Genomic DNA, 24,911 nt, shown 5'->3' with positions numbered 1-24,911 from the left:
CTTGTAAAAATATTTACATGGAAAAATGTTTACCATATATTGGCAAGTTAAAGACAGTTACAAAACTGTTATTGTGTGATTCCAATTTTAATTTAAAAATGTATATATTAAACATTAAAGACACCAAGATGCTAGTAGTGATGTATCTAGTTAAGATACATGTATCTAGTTATTTTAATTTTCCTCAATCTTTTTTTAAATTTTTTAATTTCCAAATTTTTTCATAATACACATACAAAAATAAAATTTCTTTAAAAAGCCTTTCAAACTTTTTCAAGTAGCCGAGAGGTACGTAGTAGCTAGAGCAAGGTAAGAAATTTTTTAAATATGAGTTCCACTTTGTTCTACCAATAGTTAACTCTGAGACCTCTTTTCTTTTCTCTGGACCTCAAATTTCCTTAGCTTTTTTTAAAAAGAGAGGGGGGAGCCTTGAGATGATAACATAAATTGGTACAGCTTTTTTCCGCCCCCCAGAGGAATTGGTAAATATCCATAGAATTTGAAGGCACATACTCTTTGACCTAACTATTCCAAAACTAAAAGTTTATCCTCCAGATAAGCTTTCACAAATAAAAAACCTGTGCAGATTAAAGCATTCTCTACAGCATTGACTGTAAAAGCAACAGACTGGAAACAAAACAAGTGCCTAACAAATAGGGAAGTAGATTTTAAAAAATGAGACATCCAAGATCTATTAAATGGAATAAGCTAATGTGTATTGTTCCATTTATCTTTTTAAAATTAAGAATTTCATTTTAAATTTTATTACACACATATGTACATTCACAAACACACATGCGTGCACACATACACACACACACACAATTTCTGGAAGGATGCATAAGGAACTTCTATCAGTAGTGACCTCTAGAAATGGGAACAATGGGGTGGGGAGAACCTGGATCTTCTACCTTTGATCTTACACTTTTCTGTACCAATTGGAGTTTTTTTAAACCATGAAAATATCTTAGCTTTATAATTCAAAACCAAGAGGGTGAGTTGTGGAACTACATGATTTCTAAGACTTCTTCCAGCTCTGAAACTCCTATTAAGTCCCTAATGTAACATCATCAACATGGCTAATTAGATCATGTAAAATATCAAATTACCACAATTTAAAATTTAACAAATCTCTTATTTGAAATTCAATTCCTCTTGTGCTCTGCTGGTATCCAAAGTTGACAGAGGACAATTGGACATATACATATATATTTTTTTAAAATATTTATTTATTTATTTGGTTGTACCGGCTCTTAGTTGCAGTAGGCGGGCTGCTTAGTCGTGGTTCATGGGCCCCTTAGTTGAGGCATTCGAACTCTTAGTTGTGGCATGCATGTGGGATCTAGTTCCCTGACCAGGGATCGAACCCAGGCCCCCTGCATTGGGAGCACAGAGTCTTCACCACTGCACCACCAGGGAAGTCCCAGACATATATTTTTTAATCGATCTGTTTTTCTAAGGCAGAGACTAGGGAGATGTTCATTTTTAGGTAACAGAAAATAAAATGTAAACTACAAGACCACAGGTGAATTTAATTTAAACTCTCTGATTGCATGTTAAGAGTCACAGCACCCACAGATTTTATTAGCAAATGCAGGTAACCATTAATATAAACCCACAGTCAATGCTCAGGCAGGGTAACGTGATGTGAGTTGGGGCGGGGCCTAGGGAGATCACAAATAATCCACATTTGTAGTTAAAACTAGTCAAAAAGAAGACATAATGTAAACTAATGTAAACTGTAGTTACAATTACATTAAATATTTAGAAACACATGTACTGTTCTCTAGTCAAAAATAATACAAGTTCCACATTTCGGAAACATTAAACACCATACTAATTACTAGATGAAAACTACCGAAAGGTTAACATGAGGAAATAATTATGGCTGTTTAATGTCTTAGCTGAAATATTGGGATTTTTTTATTTTGCGTACACGGGCCTCTCACTGCTGTGGCCTCTCCTGTTGCGGAGCACAGGCTCCGGACGCGCAGGCTCAACGGCCATGGCTCACGGGACCAGCCGCTCCGCGGCATGTGGGATCTTCCCGGACCGGGTCACGAACCCGTGTCCCCTGCATCGGCAGGTGGACTCCCAACCACTGCGCCACCAGGGAAGCCCAAAATATTGGGATTTTTGAAACCCAATGTTTGAACCCCAATATTAAAATAGGACCAAGAACATCTACATCTACTTCCACATTCTACCATGAAGGACAATTCAAAGCAGAGCAACCTTCCTGCCAGAACAGAGAAGCTGGATAAGATACTTGAGGATTTATTTAAAGGCATCAGACAGCTACTCAGGCAACCAGGATTTGAGAAGACAAGATTCCAGAAAGGAAGGGTTAAGAAGTGATCCCTACATTCTCTGTTGCTTTTACCCTTGAAATGTTTGCTGATTCTTACACCATGCAGAGCTAATACTCTTAGAAAACAGCACAAGGCTGGTGCGCTAGGCAGCACTCAGCAGCCTCCTGGTGATAGTGCTAGGAGGACAAAAGGTGGAGTTCCAGGCCCACCAGAGAGGAGCCTGGTAAACACTGTAGGCTTTCTGTTGTATTTTCTGGATGCTCAATCTTGATTGAGTAGGTCTCCCCCATTCTTAGTGTGCACTCACAGGCTTTCTTATTTTCTCCAAAACTGGATTTCTTTTTTTATACGATGTAAGATAGGTGTCAACTTTATTTTTCTTTAGATGGATAACCAGTCAAGGCCAGCATCATTTGTGAAACAAACTATCCTTTCTCCTCTAAACTGAAATATCACTTTCATCATGTATTAAATTGAAACAATCTATGTCTGGATTCTCTCTTTTGCTGCACTGTTCCGTTTGTCTATTCAAACACGTAGTGAACATTTATCATTCCTTTTGACTGTGCAACATCTGAATCCCCTTCCTATTTTGGAGGAAATCCCCACTTCTGGTTCTTGTCCCCCATTTCATGAGCCCACTCCTCACAAATGAAGCTGAAGATGCCAGCTAGAATCTTGCTCAGCTTCCCTTGCAGCTACGGTATGGTAGCAGGCAGCTTCTAAGATGGTCCCAGTGATCTCTGACTCCTGGTATTAACCTCCTTGTGTAATCCCCTCTTCTCACTGAGTAGGGTTACTGCAGAAATGACAGTATGTGATTTCCAATGTCGGTCATGAGTTCTCATGGCTCCTGCCTTGTTTTCTGACTTGGATCACTCACTCTGGGGAAAGCCAGCCACCATACTGTGAGCACACCCAAGTAGCCCAATGGAGAAGTCCGTGTGGTGAGGAACTGAGACCTCCTGCCATTACCTATGAGTCAGTCATCATAGGAGCAGATCCTCTAGACACAGCCAAGCCTTAGATGACAGCAGCCCACGCTGACATCCTGACTACAGCTTCAGGAGAGACCCTGAACCAGGACCACCCAGCTAAGTACTCCTAGATTCCCCACTACAGATACCTTGTGAGATAATACATGTTCATTGTTCTAAACTACACAGTTTTGGGGTAATTTGTTACATAGCAGTAAATAATACTCTATATAGGGTATGGCACCAGACCCAACTTCTCCATTTGTTTTATATTCTTCAATAAGATTTTATGGTTTTCTTCATGTTGGAGCTATGTCTTTCTTGTCAAGTTTATTCCTAAGTATTTTATGGTTTGGGTCTCTAATATGAATGAAATTTTAAAAATTTCCATTTCTGTGTTTTTTACAAGATTACAGCAATTCTATTGATGTTTACATATTTCTTATAGTCAGTAATCTTTTCCCCTAGCTAGAGTCTCTTGAGTTTCTGGATAGGCAATCATTTCACCAGTGAGAAGGGATTTCAAAATAAAAAAACCTCAACTTTTTAAAATTAATTTCAGTTAATTTTCTTAGACCCTCCTAAACAGTGTGGGACAATAGTGACAATAGCGGGCATCTCTGTCTGTTTCCTGCTTCCTACTGAAATGGTTTCAGTGTTTTGTTGTTTAAGTCAATGGCTGCTATTAGGGTTTATTGGATTGAGGTATAATTTACATGACAAAATTCACTCTTTTCGAAGTATACAGTTTGATGAGTTTTAACCACCACCAAAATCAATATCAAGAGCATTTCCATCACCCCAAAAAGCTCCCTCACATTCTTTTGCAGTCATTCTTTTATATCTTTGCTTTGGTTTAAATAAGATACATGCACTTATGCTGCAACTCCACTGCTAAAATTTGTTCAAACTCTGCACAGACACCATATCAATATTGCTCACCCCTCTACTGCCAGCACCTTGCATAATACCTGGCACATACCAGGTCCTCAACACTTGCTGAATTAATAAATGAATGAACCAACTGACCAGCCAAAGAATCGACCGTGGTGCTCAGCCTCATTCCTCAATGCTCTCCGATGCCAACTGCTTTCCTGCCTCCATCTCCCAGTCTGCATCCTCCCTGACCCCTCGCTGCTGGACTACACCTGTCTACCAGTTGACCTATCCATTGCTCCTAACGGCACCCCTTTGCCTCTCTGGTGTTTTCCCCCAAGTTCAACTGCAAAGGAGGGTGCTGTCTAGTGGGGTTAGCTGTGCTCAAGAAAAAGCTTAACAACAACAACAAAAACAACAAAGGTAGCTATTCCCTGTACTAGTCACGGACATATAATGTCAAAAGGAAAAAACTAAAATTAGGAAGCGAGGGAATCAGCTCCACAGGTCAGCAGTTTAAAAACAATCTGGAGTGTAAGTTCTGGAGGAGCTAGCCAAGATGGGACATGAGGATCAATCATAGGTCAAAAGGCAGAAGAAGTGGAGACTACAGGGTAGAAACAGCAAGGCTGGGAAGAAACAGCAAAGCTGGGAATGGGGTAAGCTGCCCATTACCTTCACAGGGTGCATAGCCAGGGATCATGTCTTAAAGGGGCAGAGTTCAGCCTGACAACAACCAGCCATATTCTTCTGCCAGTCTATTGTCTTGCGTTCTGCCTGCCTCATACATTCCCACCGTTATCTGCAGTAACATCTACCCACAAGCAATGCATCTATTCTGGAGGGCCTGCCTCATTCTCAGTTCCCTTCAGGTGCAGCACAAATTACCCACCACTGACCAGTTAAGATGGAATTTGCAGTTTCAGAACTGGTTGCTTACTTGTTCAGAGCTAGAGAAAAGGGGGAAGAAATGTTGTGAAATGCAGAACAGTGAAGGAACTCATCTTTTTCTAAAAAGAAAAAATAAACAGGAGTTAAAACACACAAAAATGCAATTATTTGAGATTTCTGAATGTAATTCACACCCTAGTAACTCTTTAAACAAAAAAAATAAGCACAGAGGCATAACAAAAGCTTTGTAAGCTACCCTTTTCTTACTAATAACAAATTCAGATAATTTGGTTAGATGTAAATAAGGCACCACCACAACGTGTAAGTGCTGACCACAGAATTAAGACTGGCGAACCTCAATAGGGGAAGTTATAAATATATACGACAGCCTGTCACTGAAAAGCTTGTCTTCAGGAATTCGGATGATTATCTGAAAACAAATTCGAAGTTCAATTAACCTGTAGGAAGCAGTAAGGAAGGCAGTGTTTTTGTGGAAACCGGGTGAGGGTCGGGCTGGGGGCTCTGTAAAGGCTAAAGAGCCATAGAAAATATTTCCAAAGGCCCAAGCTTTGGGTGAAGGACTTCCCTCACACGAAAGCCACCTGGTGTTTTATGTCTTTCTGTATTTCTATGAAGTTACAAAGCTGTACTCTCTCGCTCATTTGCAGTCCCACAGGTTTTGCTTTCAAAGATCTGCAGGTGTATCCTCCTGCACCCGTCAAACTGAGAGTGGTTTTTTTTTTTTTTTCTGCTAGACTGGACTTTAATACCATGCTCTTCGCCTGACTCATAGCAGGGACTCTGGGACCACCGGTTCACCGCCTTTGAACTCTCCTGAGGGAGTCAGGGCATCAAAGTTGCTCGCGATTTCCCGTAAGGGAAGGGAAAAAAAAAAAAAGCCCCGTTACCCTCTTCTGTAAACCGAAACAGAAGGCCTAGCATTCCGGCTGTGAAAGGTGCAGACGTACCAGAAGCTCCGGCTGCCCACGTGACGCACGAGAAGCCAGATTCGGAAAGGCGCGTCCATGAACCGGAGGCTGGGCCGGACTCAGGCCGACCCCCAGAACGCTGGGCGGCCTCGGCCAAGGCCTGGCGGCTTTCTAGGTTCTGAAGGCTGTGTACACTAGAGAGTCTGGAATACGTAGAAATTTCTACGGCACTGGGAACGAGATATAAATTCTAAAACACGCAGCGCAGAGTTCCCGCAAAGACACGCTGGGAAAAAGGCAGACGAAAGGGCCAAACTACGCAGCTGATCAAAGACTACGATTCCCAGCATGCACTACAGTGTTTTCCCCCTAGTACGTTGCATGCTGGGAACTGTAGTTCCTCCCCAACCCCATCGAAAAGTGCGCCGGGGGATTTTCAACTTCTCACGTGTGTCTCGATTCCGAGAAGCACTGCCAGATAGAAAGCTGACTGCGAAAAGTCGCTCTGGAATCATTCCCAACGTGACCCCACGCAGGGACAAGGGAAACGTGAAAAACGCGTTGCCATGGCTACCGCTTCTCCTGGTCACGGAGTAAGCGCGCTCAGGATCCGGAAGTGGTTCCGCGTGACCTCTCCGCAAGGAGGATGTGTTCTGTGCTGACGTTCATTGGAGGGTTTCCCTTAGAGACCAGAGCAACACAGGCAAAGGGGCGGTCCCGCGTGAGAGGGGCCCGCGGAACCAGTTGATTGGAGAAAAGGAGCCAGGACTGACCAATCGGAAGGAGCCACGCTTCGGGCATTGGACACCGCACCTGGACAGCTCCGATTGGTGCACTGCGGTCCCCCCCCACGAGTCCCCATTGGGTACAGGTGGTGCGTGGTACGGCACGATTGGTGGATTCGTGTTTCCCGTCCCCCGCCCTCGAGAAGTGGGGGTGAAAAGCGGCCCGACCTGCTTGGGGGTAGTGGGCGGATCGCAAGGCTTGAGGTGTGAGGATCGAAGCCTGGCGTGGTAGGGGGGGGCGGAGGCGGCTCCTGCGATCAAAGGGGACTTGAGACTCACCAGCCGTGCGCCATGAGGGCCCTGTGGGTGCTGGGCCTCTGCTGCGTCCTGCTGACCTTCGGTGAGTGATCCTGGAGGAGCGGGCCCCCCTGGACGCCCCCCCTCCTCAAGCGCGGCCTCTTCTCGAAGGTTCTGGGGGCGTTGAGCCCGGGAGGGTGATTACAGGGCCTGTGCTTGCTCTGTGGGGTGTCCATTACTTTTCCTCGAAAGAGGCTCAGGGGATTTCGTTTACTCTCTCCTTCCTCTGGAAAGGTAAAAGGAGAACGGAGTCGTTTTAATCCCTTATACATCTCCTAGTATCCGCTCCTAGAGGGCTCAGCCTCCTCGCGGTGGGGCCTCCCTCGGGCTCGTGCCCCCCTCCCCGCCGTCCCCCGGGAGCATTGTGTGTGCCCTTTCCGGAGGAGTTTTGTCAGATGCCGCAACCTTTGGCCATCAGAGTTTGAGGACCCCCCCCGCCCCCAGGCTTCCACGCCTCGCCAACGCGAGTTTCCTTTCTTAGCCGCTGGGCTGTGGAGCGTGAGGCCCGCGGGCAGCGAACCGGCAGTGTCAGCGTGTTTGACTCACTTTTGCTCGAGCTCCTTAACATCTTAAAATCTCTAAACGTCTCTTCGCTTTCTCAGGCTCCTGAGCCCTTCAGTTCCCCTCGCTAGAGGTTGCACAAATCCTTATCGTGTTCTGCCTTGTGGTATTGAAGGCCTAAGTTTTGGCATGGTCAGTTTGGAGGCCTAGTCTCGGCCTGCGGGCAACACGTGTGAATGTAGAAGGGGCCTGGAATCGAATCTGCTAAACAGTATTTATAAAGGATCCCAGGGCCGCCCTTTAGAAGTGATGGCTGCCTCCGTATTTCAAAATCTCCTGGGAGACCTCAGTATCTGAACTTACATAAGAAATACGCTTACGTGGGTTTACATTGGATATTTAAACCAGTGGATCCATTCTTCCATCGCCCCCTCCCTTATTTGCCAAGTGAATTTTGCAACCACTACACTGGCCCTGTTTGATCTTGTTTCTTCTGAGAAGTACATGAAGCAACGATGTTTAAGAGTTTTCTGGTGTTAAATCTGCCATCAGGGTCTGTCCAGGCTGACGATGAAGTGGATGTGGATGGGACAGTGGAAGAAGATCTGGGTAAAAGTAGAGAAGGCTCAAGGACAGATGATGAAGTAGTACAGAGGTTTGTGTTCTTCTGAAACTATACAGATAACCCGCTGGGAACTTGGAATACAGTAGCTTTTTTGTATCTCTTCTCAAAAGATCCAGATGAAGTTTAATACTCTGAATTTAAATAGAGAAAATGTTAGGGGTAGCAAGTGTGTGCATACATAGTAGTATCTCCTAACTTTGCCACTAAGAAGAATGACTGGTCAAAATGAGACGAATTCCCTTGAAAACTATTTTGATAACTCTGTTTCAGAATGCTAGCACTATAGTCTTCCTAAGACCTTAGAAAAGGCTTTTCCTTTGGTTGTATACCCGGTGTGTACACTTAGTAATTTTAAAAAGGAATTCTGTCAGTTGAGCAATGTTTTGATTCGGCTTCTTAGGACTTAAACTTTTGTAGACCCTTAGAAGCCAAAGTTTCCCAGGCAGAGGGTTCCCTGTGAGGGAACATAAATGAGTGTGACTTTGCTTTTTAGGAGAGGGAAGTTGGGTTTATTTTTCTGACAATGTTTAACACAGAGTATTTCCAACTTGCTGTTAAAGGTAATGTACTACTGTGATAAAATAATAATGAGATGGTAGGCTAGTAATGTAAAGGTTTGCATTTTAGCCTTTTAACCATTAAGACAACCTGAAGAGATCACTCTGCTCTCATCACAGATCCTATATTTTTGGAGGGAATTAAGTAATGCAGTATTAGTTGATCAAATTTATTTCCTTAGAGAGGAAGAAGCTATTCAGTTGGATGGATTAAATGCATCCCAGATAAGAGAACTTAGAGAGAAATCAGAAAAGTTTGCCTTCCAAGCCGAAGTTAACAGAATGATGAAACTTATCATCAATTCATTGTATAAAAATAAAGAGGTAAGCAACATGTGGTTATGATAATGTTGTTTTGTTTCCGTATGGTAGCTAACTTGTTAACTTTCATAGTGAATGTGCTGACATAGCAATTCCAAGCAAGTAGTTGGCAGAGTTTAAAAACCCAGTATGTACAAGAATCACTACTAGATACCTATTTGTGTGTGTTTGGGGGGAGGGAGAGGGTTGCTAAACATTTTCCTTTTTTTTTTTTCCCTTTCCCCTCCAACTGTTTTCGTGGCCTGCTAAATAGTTGTGAGTCTTACGTTCAGTCATAACAAACTAAGCCTCGAGTATTGCATACAGAAAGATCATTAGGAGGAAAAATAGAGTATCAGCTACGCTCAGCAGTTCAGGTGTTCCTTGTAGTAGCTACAGTCCCTTGTGTAGAGAGCTGTGCCTCCTTTCACCAGGAGAGTAACGCCACCTCTGTACCATAGAAGTCTAGTCCTTGAAGAGTGCTTTTTCAGAGTAAAGAGTAGAAATAAAATGAGTTTGCCATTAAATTTAATGTCTCGTGTATCTTGAGGCTAATCTAAGTGTGTATTAAATCTGGCTTCCATTTAGATTTTCCTGAGAGAACTGATTTCGAACGCTTCTGATGCTTTAGATAAGATAAGGCTAATATCATTGACTGATGAAAATGCTCTTGCTGGAAATGAGGAATTAACGGTTAAAATTAAGGTAAGCTTAGAACAATTTTCTTTTTAACTACAAAGAATTCTTAGAGATAGAGAATGCGTATCAGTCAAGATAGGCTAGGTTAGGAGCAATAACAATTCCCAAGTGTCGGGGACTTTAATCAGGGCTCAGCCAAATATGGCCTGTGGGTCAAATCTGACCTGCTGCCTGTTTTTATTTTTATATATATATTTTTAACATTATATTTTATTTTTTTCTTTGGCTGCGTTGGGTCTTTGTTGCTGTGTGAGGGCTTTCTCTAGTTGCAGTGAGCAGGGGTCTACTCTTCGTTGAGGTGCACAGGCTTCTCCTTGTGGTGGCTTCTCTTGTTGCGGAGCGTGGGCTCTAGGTGTGTGGGCTTCAGTAGTTGTGGAGCGAGGGCTCAGTAGTTGTGGCGCATGGGCTTAGTTGCTCCGCGGCATGTGGGATCTTCCCGGACCAGGGCTCGAACCGGTGTCCCCTGCATTGACAGGTGGATTCTTAACCACTGCGCCACCAGGGAAGTCCTGCTTTTATAAATAATGTTTTTGGAACACAGCCATGCCCGTTTGTGTATTATCTGTGACTGCTTTTGACAGAGACCGTATGGTCCACAAAGCCTAAAATACTCTCTGGCCCTTTTCCAGGAAAAGTTTGCCAACCCCTGGCTTAAATCATCAATCATGGCTGCCTATGGCCTTTGCTTTGCATCATCTCTATGACACAGGCTGATTGAGCAGCCACCATCTGAAGTGTAGCTGGTTGCCACGGTGCAGAGAAAGCTTGGAGGGTCTCGCATCAATTAAAGGCTCCAGCCTGAAAGCCACACTCCTGACTCCCACTTGCAACTCCTTGGCCAGAGCTAGTCACATGGCCTTACCCAACCATAAGTGGAGGAAGTATATTCCTACTGTATTTCTGGAAGACAGAGAGCTGGGAATGTTTAGTGAAGAACATTGGTCACCACAGATTCCAAAGACAGAAGTCATTCAAGTTTTGAATCCTTTTAATTTCTATCAAAGAAATAGGTGAAACATAGAATTTTATTTTTCTTGCATTTTCTTTTCCTAAATAGCTTGCTTCATTTAGGTCTGTCTCTGCCCTTTGACATTTAGACCAGTCCTTGCCCTCTTTATATGGATACTTTACCAAATACACTGAACTTAAAATTACTCTCTATAAAGATGCTTGTGCTTAAGATGTACGCTTTTTGAAAAGGCCATAAAATACTATATGGAGGAAAATATCTCAGTTTTGTTTTCTCTATTGAAATTGATGTGGTCCAAAGCTGGTAGTTTCTCAATATATAGCTCAGTATTTCCTTTTTATATCATGAGTATTGAGCAAGTATAACTGTTTTGTTCTTGTCTTGGTTTTAGTGTGACAAGGAGAAGAACCTGCTCCATGTCACAGATACTGGTGTAGGAATGACCCGGGAAGAGTTGGTTAAAAACCTTGGTACCATAGCCAAATCTGGGACGAGCGAGTTTTTAAACAAAATGACTGAGGCACAAGAAGATGGCCAGTCAACTTCAGAACTGATTGGCCAGTTTGGTGTCGGTTTCTATTCTGCCTTCCTTGTAGCAGATAAAGTTATTGTCACATCGAAACACAACAACGACACCCAGCACATCTGGGAGTCCGACTCCAATGAATTTTCCGTAATTGCTGACCCCAGAGGAAACACGCTAGGACGGGGAACGACAATTACGTGAGTATTACTAATTCCTAATGAGAATTAATAGTCGTAACGAGGATGTTGATTCTCCAGTTCTGGCTCTGAGCAAACGGCTTATTCTGGGCCTTAATTTCTTTGCCTATAAAAATGAGGAACTTGAACAGTTTTCACCACTTGAAGTATTCTGAGGCCTTGCTAAGGGCCGGACCCAGAGTTATGGTGGCTGCTGTCTGTGGAGGGCTTGAAGGAGGAAGGGTTAGCTCTTCAGGGAGAAGGCAGATCGGAGGCCTCAGAAACAAGTGGCTTGTCCAGGTTTTCCAGGTAAGCAGGACTTAGAAAAGTGGTGTCAGTCTGTGGAGCATCATGGATAATGGCGGTGGCACGGCGTGTTTACAAGATTCAAGGAATTCCTTTCAGGTGGTGGCAGTTACTGATGGAATTTCTGATGAACTTTGTTAAAGTTTTCTGAAGGTGGTATGGAGGATGGCAGGACTGGATGAGAAGAGACTCTTGGGGTTGCCTGGGTAACGGTTGAAAACATGCCAAGACAGTAGCCAGGGTTGGGGGCGGGTTGGAGAGCACAGGAACAGATAAAGGACTTGAAGAGAGTTAAGAAAGTTCTTTGGAAGAAAACGTCTCGTTCGAGGATAGTTACTAGTTATTGAATTTGATATGGAATTCATTTTAAGCCAGTACCTATTGTTGGTGTCGATGAGACATATCTTATGCCCAGTATCTCCTGGTGCTTGCAGCACTGTGAAGTGTGAAGCAGACAGACGACAGGGCAGCTTTCTGCCTTTTGTTTTTTTCTCCATCTTAGAGATAAAGAAATTCCAATTTAGAGGTCAATTGACTTGCCCAGTTCTGCCAAGTGAAAATGTGCCTACAGTCTTGATTTTTTTCTTAATTCAGTTTAAAATTTTCTCAACATTAAGGATTTTTAAATATTCAGGTAGGAAACAAGCATACATCTATCATTTCAACCAATTTTCTTCATCCCAGAAGACATTTCCTATTTTCATTGTCAGAGATTTTCCTTTCATGAAACTAGACAACTGCATTTTAGTATTTTTACTAATTTACTGTTCTAAATTTACCTTCTCCTGCCTTTCACATCTCCTGATCTCTTTAGGAGACATCCCTAATAGTTATACCCCAGGACCCTCTCTGTTAGGTGGTAGGAGAATACAGGTAAATCGCATCTTTTAACTAGAAAGAGAAAATGATGTCCCAAGAGGTGCTAATGTCTTAGGTTGCCAAGAGACAGGTGAGACATCTAGATGGACGCTCCATGTGAGCAAACATTTTGTTAATACCCCATTCCCAGAGCCTAACGCATGACTAGCAGGTATTGGTATGAATGAATAAGGGTCATCAGGATGGTTTCCTACGGTAGCATGGATGGTTGATCAGTAAATGAAATTTTACAACAGGTTCTCCTTTCCTTGGCAAAATTACCTTTTTTCTTTAAGCCCTCCTTCCCAACCATTCACTTAACAGATATCCATTTGAGTGCCTGTTACCTGCTAGGGTTTAGGGCTACAGTGGAGAATAAGACAGTTGCTGTCCCTACTTTCACGTGGCTCATTCGACTAAGGAAGAAAAAACATGAGATAATTTCAGAGTAGCAAATGCCAGAAAGGAAGTTAAGGGATACCTCCCTTATCAGAAGGTCTTTCTGAAATGGTAATAAACTAGGTTCAGATATTCTAGGCAGCAAGCACAGCATGTTGGAAGTTCCAGAGGCAAGAGGCCCATTTGAGGAACTGAAAGTCTAGAATGGCCAAAGGGAAAAGGAGAGCAAAGGCAAGGAAGCGACAAGGTTAGGATCCTGCCCTGCATACATATGACTTCATCTTATATTTGACTAATAAAGTAGAAACCATCTGACAATTCAATTTCCTCCCTACTCCTGTCTGTGCCCCTAAATTAGCCACCACTGTACCCTTATGAGAGATTTAGTGAGGATTAAATGAGATCATGAAATTAGCATCCTGTAAATGCTGTAAAAATTGCCTCTGTCCCTCCTACTACCATGAGGGAGTATTCTACATTTCTCCCTAAAGCTAGTCTCTGCTTCTCATCTGTTGTCTCTCACGCCACCTCCTCAGAGACTAAGCATAAATTGATGCCTACCGTGTCTTTTCAAGTCAGCCTTTCCTGAACACCTTCCTCTTTCCCATCAAAGTGTAAACGTATTGAAGTCTCTGGGAAAAGGAACAAAGGCAGGTGGGGCCATGCCCCATGCAGCTGTCAGGCATGCACTCTCTTTTTCTCCCCCATCTACTGTTGAGCTTCTCAAAAAAGCATACTTGCCTTTGTTGCTACTTCACCTTCTGTTCACAACTCAGCCTACTGTGTTTTGACTTTATCCACCATCTTTCCATTGAAATAAGTCACCAGTAATCCTTGTTGCTAAATCCAGTGGATTCAGGGTTATTTTAGTTGGTATGGCTCCCAGCAATGGGTTCTTTTTTTTTTGTAGTTTTTCTCTTGTGTTTTCTATAGAATTTGCATTCCACTGCTCATACCGTAAAACAATCCATTCAGTACCTAGCTTCATCTTTTTAAACTTTCCGTTGCCTAAATGTTGATATTCTCTTTCTTCAAAAGTTGTTTCAGCCCTTTCCGTTATCCCGTGTCCCGCATGCAGTCTGAACCACTGTCTTGGATCCAGGTTCCAGCTCCTCCTCAGGGTTCTCTAATCTATATTCTTAGTCCAGATCAGAAGTCAGCAAACTTTTTCTTAAAGGATCAGCTAGTAAATATTTTAAGCTCGTGGACTATAGGATCTGTCACATGTCACAACTTTCCTATTCTAGTTTGAAAGCAGCCATAGACAATATAGGATGAGGTTGTATCCCAATAAAATTTCTTAATGGGTGCCAGCCAGAGTTTGCCAACCCCTGGTCTAGATCTCTCTACGGGGCCCTGGACTCTTATGTCTAATTGCCTCTTAAATACCTCTAACTAAGATGTCTAACCATCAGCTTCAATTTGCATCCGAAAGTGATGCAACTCTCCACTAACCCTGGATCACTAATGTGTATGCTCCAAGACCAGAGATTTAGTCCCCTCACTAGGCTGTGTCATCATGTGCTGTCTACTTGTTGGCAGGTGCTACTAAACTATAAGCTTTTTGAGGCAGGGAGAGAACCATGGATACATTGCCCATATTTATTGGGAGCACAAACATCACGACTACCTGCTGTGTTTGAGAGTACGTTGTGATTATTATTCTTGGTGGATGGAGGTGTTTGCAGAAGGGGTAGTAAGGAAGAAGAGGAAGCAGTGCTACAATTTTTGATATTGTAATTATCTAAGCCAGTGCTGTCCAGTAGAACTTTCTGTGATAGAAATGTTCTATCACTGCTCTGTCCAATATGGTAGCCACTACCTACATGTGACTATTGGAATGTGGCAATATAACTAAAGAACTGATTTTAACTTTTATGTAAATAGTCACGTGACAGGTGGTTACTGTTTTCTTGTCTAATGCAAATGTAAACAATAGTTCAGATTAATTTTCTAGCTTTTTTTAAGGAACATGTTTTTATTAGGGGGTTACTACAATAATCACTTGATTTCTAGGGTTGCTATCAGAGTGCATAAGATTCTACTTTTCTCCAGAATATTGCAGTGATTTCCCACCTTCAGCTAACTTAAGATTTCTGTTCTTCAAATGAAAAACATCCAGCACGTTGAGAAGGTTGAGAACATTTTCATTTTTTTACTTGGAACTAAGAATATTTTCCACCTGAGGGAGTGCAAGAAAGTTCTTCCTTTACCATACCCATATTAGGTATATTTAGCTCACAAACCTTTATCGGTGATGAGAGTTCTTAACATGGATAACGGGGACATTGTTGGTTATACACAGAATTGCTGGCTATTATAGTCATATGAGTATTTAGACAAATTTATAATCAGATCTTTTAAACCATCATGTCTTTCTCTAAACGTCTTACTTTCTTTGCAGCCTTGTTTTAAAAGAAGAAGCATCTGATTACCTTGAACTGGATACAATTAAAAGTCTCGTGAAAAAATATTCACAGTTCATAAACTTTCCTATTTATGTATGGAGCAGCAAGGTAAATCTGTAGGAATACAATTTATGTGTATTACCTTGGCACATATTCGAATATTTAACACTGAAAGAATGAACGTTAAATATGGTTCTTTCAATACAGGATACTCTCAGTGTTTTCTTACTGAAGATCGACTTTTTCAGCTGTAATTTTGTTTCATATCCTATAGATGAAATCAGAATTATTAAACAAATGAGTTCAACCGTAATTCTACTTTCTACTTCAACAGACTGAAACTGTTGAGGAACCCATGGAAGAAGAAGAAGCAGCAAAAGAAGAAAAAGAAGAATCTGATGATGAAGCTGCAGTAGAAGAAGAAGAAGAAGAAGAAAAGAAACCAAAAACTAAAAAAGTAAGTCTGGTTCATCTTCCTACTTAAAATATTGTTTAGGTTATAAAGTACCAAACCCATAGAAAAAGAGATCAGATTTGTTGTTGCCGGGGGTGGGGGGGGTGTTGGAAGAAGGTACAGACTTCCAGTTATAAGGTCAGTAAGTACTAGGGATGTCGTGTACAGCATGACAAGTAGAGCTAACGCTGCTCTATGGTGTATAGGAAAGGTAAGAGTAAATCCTGAGAGTTCTCATTATAAGGAGAAACTTTTCTTTCTTTGGTCCGTTTTTTTTAAGTGTTGTTTATTCTTTTATTCTCATCTATATGAGATGATGGATGTTAACTTATAGTGGTGATCATTTCACAATATGTGTAATTCAACCTTTATGCTGTATGCCTAAAACTCATGCAGTGATGTGTATCAATTATATCTTGATAAAACCAGGGAGAGGGGAGAACTAAGGTAAAAAATATTGTTTAGCTTATGTTAGAAAAAACAGATGCAGGAAAAAAAAACCAAAACACAGAAACCCAAATATGCACAGACCGATTTGAGGGTAAGCTTCAGTTCTTAATGGTCTTCTTTTTTCAAGGAGTGAGTCCCTAGGGTCAGCTTTTAAAACCAAACTCTGTGTGTGTGCGCGCGCGCGCGCGCTCTCTCTCTCTCTCTCTCTCTCTCTCTCTGTCTCAGAAAGTTTTAAGTAGCAAATGCAGATCATTTTTATGAAGAGTTCTCTGACTTCCATATATTGCCCAGGACTGAAGGCTTATGACATGTTTTGAATTTTAAAAGCTTAAGAAGCTTTTTTGCATCTTCTTTTGTCATGTAGATATCAACTATAAAATTAGTTCTCTGGTCTGCTTAGGTAGTAGAGTAGGTAGAAGTAATGATGGTGGATTTTGAGAAATGTTTATTGTAAGATGTTGGATTTCTATAAGTCATGAAATAGAAATACATAAGATGTATATCCTTCTAAACTCAAAACAGGTATTTTTATGAAATAACATTTTAGCTAGTTAAAAGTAACTGAAGAAAAAAAAAAAAAAAGTAACTGAAAAAACCTTAATTGGATTGTTATCAATTATAATGAATAACCATTTGTCTTTGTTGTATTATAACAGTCTTAAGTGTTGACAGAAGTACTTAAAAAAATTTTTTTTGATCCAGTTGGCAAGAACCATACTACAGTATAGGTACCCTTTGATGCTTCCTATATTAATATTTTTTTGAAATGTTCTAAAGCTATGGTTACTGTAGTATAACTATTGATACTACTGGTATATCTGCTAGGAGAGACTAATCAAATACTGTAACTTCAGGTTGAAAAAACTGTCTGGGATTGGGAACTGATGAATGATATCAAACCGATATGGCAGAGACCATCGAAAGAAGTGGAGGAGGATGAATACAAAGCTTTCTACAAATCATTTTCAAAGGTAAATGTTATTTTAGAATAATGTGATAATGAAACATTACTAAATCAAAAATATGTTTTAAAATAGTTTTATAATTATTTGAACACAACTGGTTTCCTTTTTAATCCTGTGTATTTTATATTATGCATTAAAAAAATTTTACTCCGGGGCTTCCCTGCTGGCGTAGCGGTTGAGAGGCCGCCTGCCAATGCAGGGGACACGGGTTTGTGCCCCAGTCCGGGAAGATCCCACATGCCGCGGAGCGGCTGGGCCTGTGAGCCATGGCCGCTGAGCCTGGGTGTCCGGAGCCTGTGCTCCGCAATGGGAGAGGCCACAACAGTGAGAGGCCCACGTACTGCAAAAAAAAAAAATTTTTTTTACTCAGAAGGAATCTGTAGGCTTCACCAAATTGCCAAGTGGTCTGTGCTACAAAAAAGATTTAGAACTGCCTACTAGGTACATGCTTGATTTCTACTACAGAACCTGTAAGACCTAAAACCATGTTATTGAATGACTTTTAACATAATATTGAAGAGCTTATTTACAACATCAAACATTTCTTTTGAGGTCATATGCCTAGGAATAATTACTAAATCTATTTCCTTGCCAATGTTTTGTTTTCTTTTACTGATCATTTCTTGTAACTCTTAGAATCCAAAACTAGCATTGACTAAAATTGTTTCAAGTTAACGTTTCCTCAAACATCTTGCACAAAAGCGAACAGTTTAATGGACTTAGCACAGCTAGAGAAAACTTAATTATTCTGTGATTGTATTTGTTCTTTGCTCTATTCCATCTGCTGATTCGTTACTTAACCTTTGTTTTCCTTACCTTAACATCCAACCATCCTTTCAGCTTTACTTCCAAAAACTTTCCCTTGGTTCTGCCTCTACTTTCATTCCCGTGAACTCGAAAGTCCTAGTGCATATGTAAAGGTACTTTCGTCTCAAGCAGCTATATTAGAAATATGTGAGCAGTGTGTGATTTTAAGTCTTTTAGAGGCTACATTTTTTTATAGTTGAAACAGGTGAAGTTAACTTTTAATAATATATTTTATTTAACCCAATATACCCAACAGTGTTATTTCAACAGGTGATCAGTATAAAAAATTGAGTTGTTTCCTTTTTGGTTTTTTTGTTTGGTTGGTTATTTTGTGAGGTGTGTATTTGTACCATGTTGTCAAAGTCTGGTGTGTGTTTTACACTAACCAGCACATCTCAGTGTGGACTAGATACATTTCAAGTGTCCAGTAGCCATATGTGGGTACGGTAATGTATAATGCAGGAAATTTCTGTCCTTATGCTTTATAGCTATTTACATACCTCTTTTTATCCACTGCTGTTCCAAATTTCATGGAAGAATCCTGTTCCTGAGTACTTTTTTGGTTGAACAGTACACTCATGAAATGTTGTATATTATTTTGTCATTTAGGCAGGGCGGTGGTTTTCCTGTCCTGTTCTCTTACATGTGTGGAACCTAGACTCATCCATCCTTCCCCAGGTTTAGGCGATAGAGTGATATTATTGACAGTCATCATCAGAACAACCATGTACAGCCAGCTAGAAGTGCAATCTTAATTGTTTCTTCTTCCCTCCTTGCCCCCCACCTTCACTTTTTTGGTAAGGGTACTTTTTTGTTAGTTAAATGTTAAACTGAATGTGTACGACATAATAAATCGCTTTTTCCTGTGCCTTTTGAATCGCAAACCGCTTTTTCCTGTGCCTTTTGAATGACTAAGATACCAACTTTCTAGGAAAGCGATGACCCCATGGCATATATCCACTTTACTGCTGAAGGGGAAGTTACCTTCAAGTCAATTTTATTTGTACCCACATCTGCGCCACGTGGTCTGTTTGATGAATATGGATCTAAGAAGAGCGATTACATTAAGGTGGGTTTTTTAATGGTATAAACTGAGTTTAAAATTTCAAAGTATGATTTCCAGAAAGTCACCTATTTTTTGGTTTCTGCTTAGCTGTATGTGCGCCGAGTATTCATCACAGACGACTTCCATGATATGATGCCCAAATACCTGAATTTTGTCAAGGGTGTTGTAAGTATCTGGGGATTAATGGGGGAAGAGGGGATTAGAGTGGGAGTCTGGAAGTGGCGTTTTCTTTGGGTTGGTTGGTTTTATTTTTTTCGAGTGTTTTTATTGCTAACTGGACTTTCTTTTGCCACCTGAAGGTGGACTCAGATGATCTCCCCTTGAATGTTTCCCGTGAGACTCTTCAGCAACATAAACTGCTTAAGGTGAGTGTCTCTGGGAAGAGACCGGCCGCCTTGCTCTTTGGTCGGGCCTCAGAGAACAAGACTCCATTAGTGGAGTTCCCAGGTTTTGAGACTAGTCCTTGGCTTTTCAGATAAAGAACTTAATTTTACTCTGGAATGATCAAATCCTGAGAATCTGATTGTTTTTCCCCCAACATTTTATAATAAAAAATTTTCAAACATACAGAAAAGTTGAAAGAGCAGCGAATACCCATATATGCCCACTACCTGGTCTTAAAGTTAGAATATAAACATTAAAACAATCTTGTGACTGTTTCCAGGGACAACTTAGTTTCTGCTCCATCTGACATAGGAGTACTCACCATTCCCTGCCCCTTGATAAATACCAGCATCTGTATCTTTCACCACTACTCCCCTGCTCCCTTACGTATTGTATGTTCTCAAAAGTTTGCGATGAGCTTTTGTAAAGTTACTCTTTAATTTTGTTTAGGTGATTAGAAAGAAACTTGTCCGTAAAACCCTGGACATGATCAAGAAGATTGCTGATGAGAAATACAATGATACTTTTTGGAAAGAATTTGGTACCAACATCAAGCTTGGTGTGATAGAAGACCACTCAAATCGAACACGTCTTGCTAAACTGCTTAGATTCCAGTCTTCTTACCATCCAAGTGACATTACTAGTCTAGACCAGTATGTGGAAAGAATGAAGGAGAAGCAAGACAAAATCTACTTCATGGCTGGGTCCAGCAGAAAAGAGGTGAGGTGAACTTGAACTGGTCCTGGTATGTAGCGGGGCATTTATAGCCAACTCTTGAGGGGAAAAAAAAAGGAAAACTTACTTAAATTATAAACTGAAGTGGTTATGAGGCCTGTCAGTCACTGATAGGAAGAAAGTCATTTATATTCTCTGCACCTCTTAATTCTCCACCTGTAAAATGGGGTTGCTGGTATTACATAAATGTACCTACTAGGATGAAAAAATATACCAAGGCCAGGCTTGGAAATTTTTGTTACTTTCTTAATTTTGTAGGCTGAATCTTCTCCATTTGTTGAGCGACTCCTGAAAAAGGGATACGAAGTGATTTATCTCACAGAACCTGTGGACGAATACTGCATTCAGGCTCTTCCTGAGTTCGACGGGAAGAGGTTCCAGAATGTTGCCAAGGAAGGAGTGAAGTTTGATGAAAGTGAGAAAAGTAAGGAGAGTCGTGAAGCAATTGAGAAAGAATTTGAGCCTCTGCTCAATTGGATGAAAGATAAAGCCCTCAAGGACAAGGTATTCTAGAAATTGAAAATTCTAGCATCTTCATTTGAAAAAATGTGTTGTGTCAGCAAATTAAACTTTGCAGCTGGTACTTTTGTAACCATTAAAAGTTGTACAGAACAACATTTAATATTGTAGTGAAGTTATTGGGAGGTTGAGCTTAAAAGTTATGAACTACAAAGAATTGAAAGGATAAGTGTTATCCTGTGGGTGGGTATTTTTCTTCCCTTTGTAATTGAAAGTTTTCCATAGTTTAATACTGTTTTTGTAATAGCTTAAATTTTTACCGATTAAACTTAAGTAAGTTTTAAATGCTTTTAAAAGTTGATGTTTAAGTATTTATGACTGAAAAGTTCAGATTATTAAATGACAGTTTCCTAAAGATCTGAATGAGAGGTACTTTTCTGATCTGCCTCCGTTTATGATCTTAAGCGATGAGCCCTGAAGGAGTTGAAATGCAATTACTTCACGACCTTACCTGTTGATATTTATATATCTCTAACTTTTGGTTTCCTTATCCTAAGATTGAAAAGGCTGTGGTCTCTCAGCGCCTGACAGAGTCCCCATGTGCTCTTGTGGCCAGCCAGTACGGATGGTCTGGCAACATGGAGAGAATCATGAAAGCCCAAGCATACCAGACCGGCAAGGACATCTCTACAAAGTAAGCATCCTCAGGGAAGTCCTGCCGAGGCGTTAGCTCTTGTACAGCCGTCCTTTAGAAGATAATGGCAGCTTCTATACAAAGAACTGAGGTGTTTTAAGTGTCTGTTGTATATTAGATAAGTTTACAAAGGGATTAGATTGCTACATTAGATTGCTAAAGAAAAGGTCTTGAAGTTGTGATTTATTTTATAGTATTTTATCTACAGATGGAAATTTTCTTAATCTGTTACACATAATGTCTTTTGGCATTAGATTATATGCTTGGCCTGGTATCTGGACTTCTTTTACAGTTTTAGATAATAGTTACAGATGAAGTTAATGACACTTATATTTCTTAAAGGAGTTAAATGCTTTTAATCACCCCCCTTTCACCCCCAACAAGTATGCTCCACAAAATAAAGGGTAGAGGGTGCACAAGTTAACGAGTATTTGAACTCAAGGGCCAAGTACTGGAGGTACACTGGGTCTTTGGTACCCTTTATTTTCAAGAAATATGTATTTCGAGTTTTTAATATTACAACAATAGCTTTGAAAATGACTTCTTCCTTGCTTTTATTCTCTTCTACTTGGAATACCTTCTTATTAGCTACCTAATCATCATACTTTTTTTCCCCAGGCCTAGCTTAAGGATTCTTCTCCTAAGTGTAATTTCCATTGTCACAATCCCCAAACTCCATTTAAAAATATATCTATAATTCGTAATTAGCGTGACTCACCAATGTGTAATATTTATAAAATAAATTGTGACATTCAGACTAGTCAGGATGACAAATCATAGTCCTCTAAGGCTTGCATGTATGATAGGTTATACCAGGATGTAGGGAGAGGGGCTTCACCCTGTCCTCGGCATGCAGCTATAGGAGGGAGAACAGTCACAGGGGATGGTAGGATGCTAATGACGATGAAGGTATACTCGGAGGCATTGCAGCTGACTCCAGAGAAAAGAAGCGGTTTTTCTTAGAACCATATAGGGTGAGGCATCGTGGAGAAGGTGTTAACTTGAGCAGCACCCACAGGCTGTTCTGTTCCAGAACTCTGGGGAGACACAGATGCAGTTAAGATAGTGAATACATTAAGAGGGGTGAACAGGACATTAAATCAGTTCATCCACTCAACAAAGGCACTTGGGATTCATCAGTAAATGAGAGTTCATTATTGTACTCTTTCATCTAACCACACACATAGAAAGCATGATGTAACAATATATAAGCATGTCGATTTTTCAAAAAGTTGTTCTCTGTAATTATGTGAGTTAGTAATAGAGTGTGGGAAATGCATGGACCCTAAAATTCGATGTTTGTTTTTTTACTTTGTAACAGTTACTATGCCAGCCAGAAGAAAACATTTGAAATTAACCCCAGACACCCACTGATCAGAGACATGCTTCGACGAGTTAAGGTGAGCAGTATCATAGCCATACTCCTTTGTCTTTTAATTTGACTACTTTGGACCCTTTAATATTAATCAGGTGTGGCTTCTTCCATTTCAGGAAGATGAAGGTGACAAAACAGTTTCAGATCTTGCTGTGGTTTTGTTTGAAACAGCAACACTGCGGTCAGGATATCTTTTACCAGACACTAAAGCATACGGAGATAGAATAGAAAGAATGCTTCGCCTCAGCTTAAACATTGACCCTGATGCAAAGGTTTGAAGTAATTTATTGAATGTTTGAATCCCCGGTGTCACGCACAATGCTAGAAATTAATGAGAAGCTCCCCCCCTTTTACATCCTTTTTTTGTCTGTCTCCCTTTGTTAGCTTGACGGTTAACTCTAATTAGAGGATTGACTCTACAGTTCTGAATAAACCGGAGTGAGGTTAATTATGATCTTATACATTTAAGTGAGCAAAGTGAAAATAGATCCAAGGTGTTCAGTGCATTAATGGGCTCATAAATGTTCCCCTTAGGTGGAAGAAGAACCAGAAGAAGAACCTGAAGAAACAACAGAGGATACCGCAGAGGACACAGAGCAAGACAACGACGAAGAAATGGATGCAGGAGCGGATGAGGAGGAACAAGAAACAGCAAAGGTAGAACAAACCAAGAATGGGACTTGCATTTTCAGTTCTTGCAAAGCTAAGACTGTTACAGAAGTCAAGAAATAAATAGTCATCTAATTATCAAATTCAAAAGCTGGAGCAAATCCCTTTTTTATTTAAAGTGTGTACTTTGATCTTCCCACTTCCTTTATTCCCTTAGGTTAGCCATCCATTCTTGAGATGTTATTAAGCAGATCGTTCCTTAGCCCATGGTGCTGCTGTATTCTTTGCCACTTGCTTCTGCCTTAACTCTAGCAACATTAGGCTATTTTAAATTTTTGACTGTTTGTGTTCAGGGACTGTTGATCTTGTTGTTGGGCTCTAAGTTATTTTTCAGATTAGCAAGGTGAGGTTCTAGCCTACAGCTCACGTTAATGGATAGGCTGGGTCCATTTCAATTGTTTTTTCCATACATGAACCTTCTGTGAGCTAAGGTTTGTTGTGCTGGTTTTTAATGTCTTCTGATTTTTCTGTTTTCACAGAAATCTACAGCTGAGAAAGATGAGCTGTAAATTACACTGTCGCCGTTTGGATCCCGTGTGGAGAAGGAGTGTGAAATTTCAGTCATTTCTTTTGGGAGAGAATTGTTGTGGATGCTCCCCCCAGCCCCCTTCTCCCCCGCACTGTCAAATGTTGGGATTTTGGGTCACAGGAAGAAGTGGGTTTTTTAGTTGAATTTTTTTTTAACATTCCTCATGAATGTAAATTTGTACTATTTAACTGACTATTGGTGTAAAATCTTGTCATGTGTATAAAAATAAAAAAGATCCCAAACATTCAGTGTCTTGCCTGTCTTTTCATAATTCGATTTTTTTCCTTCCAGTTTTATTGTGATGTAATTGACATACAGCACTGTATGAGTTTAAGGTGTGCAGCACAGTGACTTACGTACATCAGGAAGTGATCACAATAAGTAGTGAACATCCATTGTCTCATATAGATACAAAATGAAGGAAAAATATTTTTTAGATCATGTGTCTTGGGTTTTCTTCCTTTCAAAAATAATTCATATTTACTAAAGACAAGTGGTTTTTTTAAATTATCTTTAAAAACCACCCATAGAAAGAAGACATACTCTTCCTTACAGAAGAATTCCAAATAATACATGCAGAAGCTCCCCTTTCTAGGAAGTGGAGCTTAATCCTTTTCTTTTTCAGTGTGGGCTGGATTTAATGACTGTCTTCCGGAGTATGGAAAGCAGAAAGCAGTAACTTTCTATAGAGAAACTTGGCAAGTGCTACCTTAATAACCAAGTGCTCAAGGTTCATATCACCAGGGACGTCGTGTACCCGCTGATGCGATGAGGAAGGGTACCTCACCTCTGGTATTCTTCCCAAAAGTTCCTAACCGTAACCTAACCTAGAATATATGAACAGTACTCTAAGGTCAAAACCAAAGAAAGGGAGGGTGGGAGGGAGACACAAGAGGGAGGAGATAAGGGGATATATGTATAGCAGATGCACT

General features: G+C 40.7%; 1 protein-coding gene across 1 annotated transcript; it reads left to right on the top strand.

The window, feature by feature from the left end:
- The first annotated feature begins 6,888 nt into the window (after positions 1-6,888).
- On the top strand, positions 6,889-24,227 carry HSP90B1 (heat shock protein 90 beta family member 1). Its single transcript, XM_024732139.1, has 18 exons — positions 6,889-7,110; positions 8,121-8,223; positions 8,933-9,074; positions 9,639-9,755; positions 11,111-11,442; positions 15,389-15,500; positions 15,727-15,849; positions 17,151-17,267; positions 19,000-19,137; positions 19,222-19,299; positions 19,434-19,499; positions 19,969-20,238; positions 20,512-20,757; positions 21,270-21,406; positions 22,728-22,806; positions 22,898-23,053; positions 23,316-23,438; positions 23,930-24,227. Exons 1-18 carry the CDS (start codon positions 7,062-7,064, stop codon positions 23,957-23,959), a joined length of 2,418 nt encoding a protein of 805 aa, XP_024587907.1. The 5' UTR covers positions 6,889-7,061; the 3' UTR covers positions 23,960-24,227.
- Positions 24,228-24,911: the final 684 nt, after the last annotated feature.

Source organism: Neophocaena asiaeorientalis, unplaced genomic scaffold (assembly GCF_003031525.2).
Source record: "Neophocaena asiaeorientalis asiaeorientalis breed wild unplaced genomic scaffold, Neophocaena_asiaeorientalis_V1.1 scaffold418, whole genome shotgun sequence".
NCBI classification, from domain to species: domain Eukaryota; kingdom Metazoa; phylum Chordata; class Mammalia; order Artiodactyla; family Phocoenidae; genus Neophocaena; species Neophocaena asiaeorientalis.
This window is presented reverse-complemented; position numbering and strand designations above follow the sequence as displayed.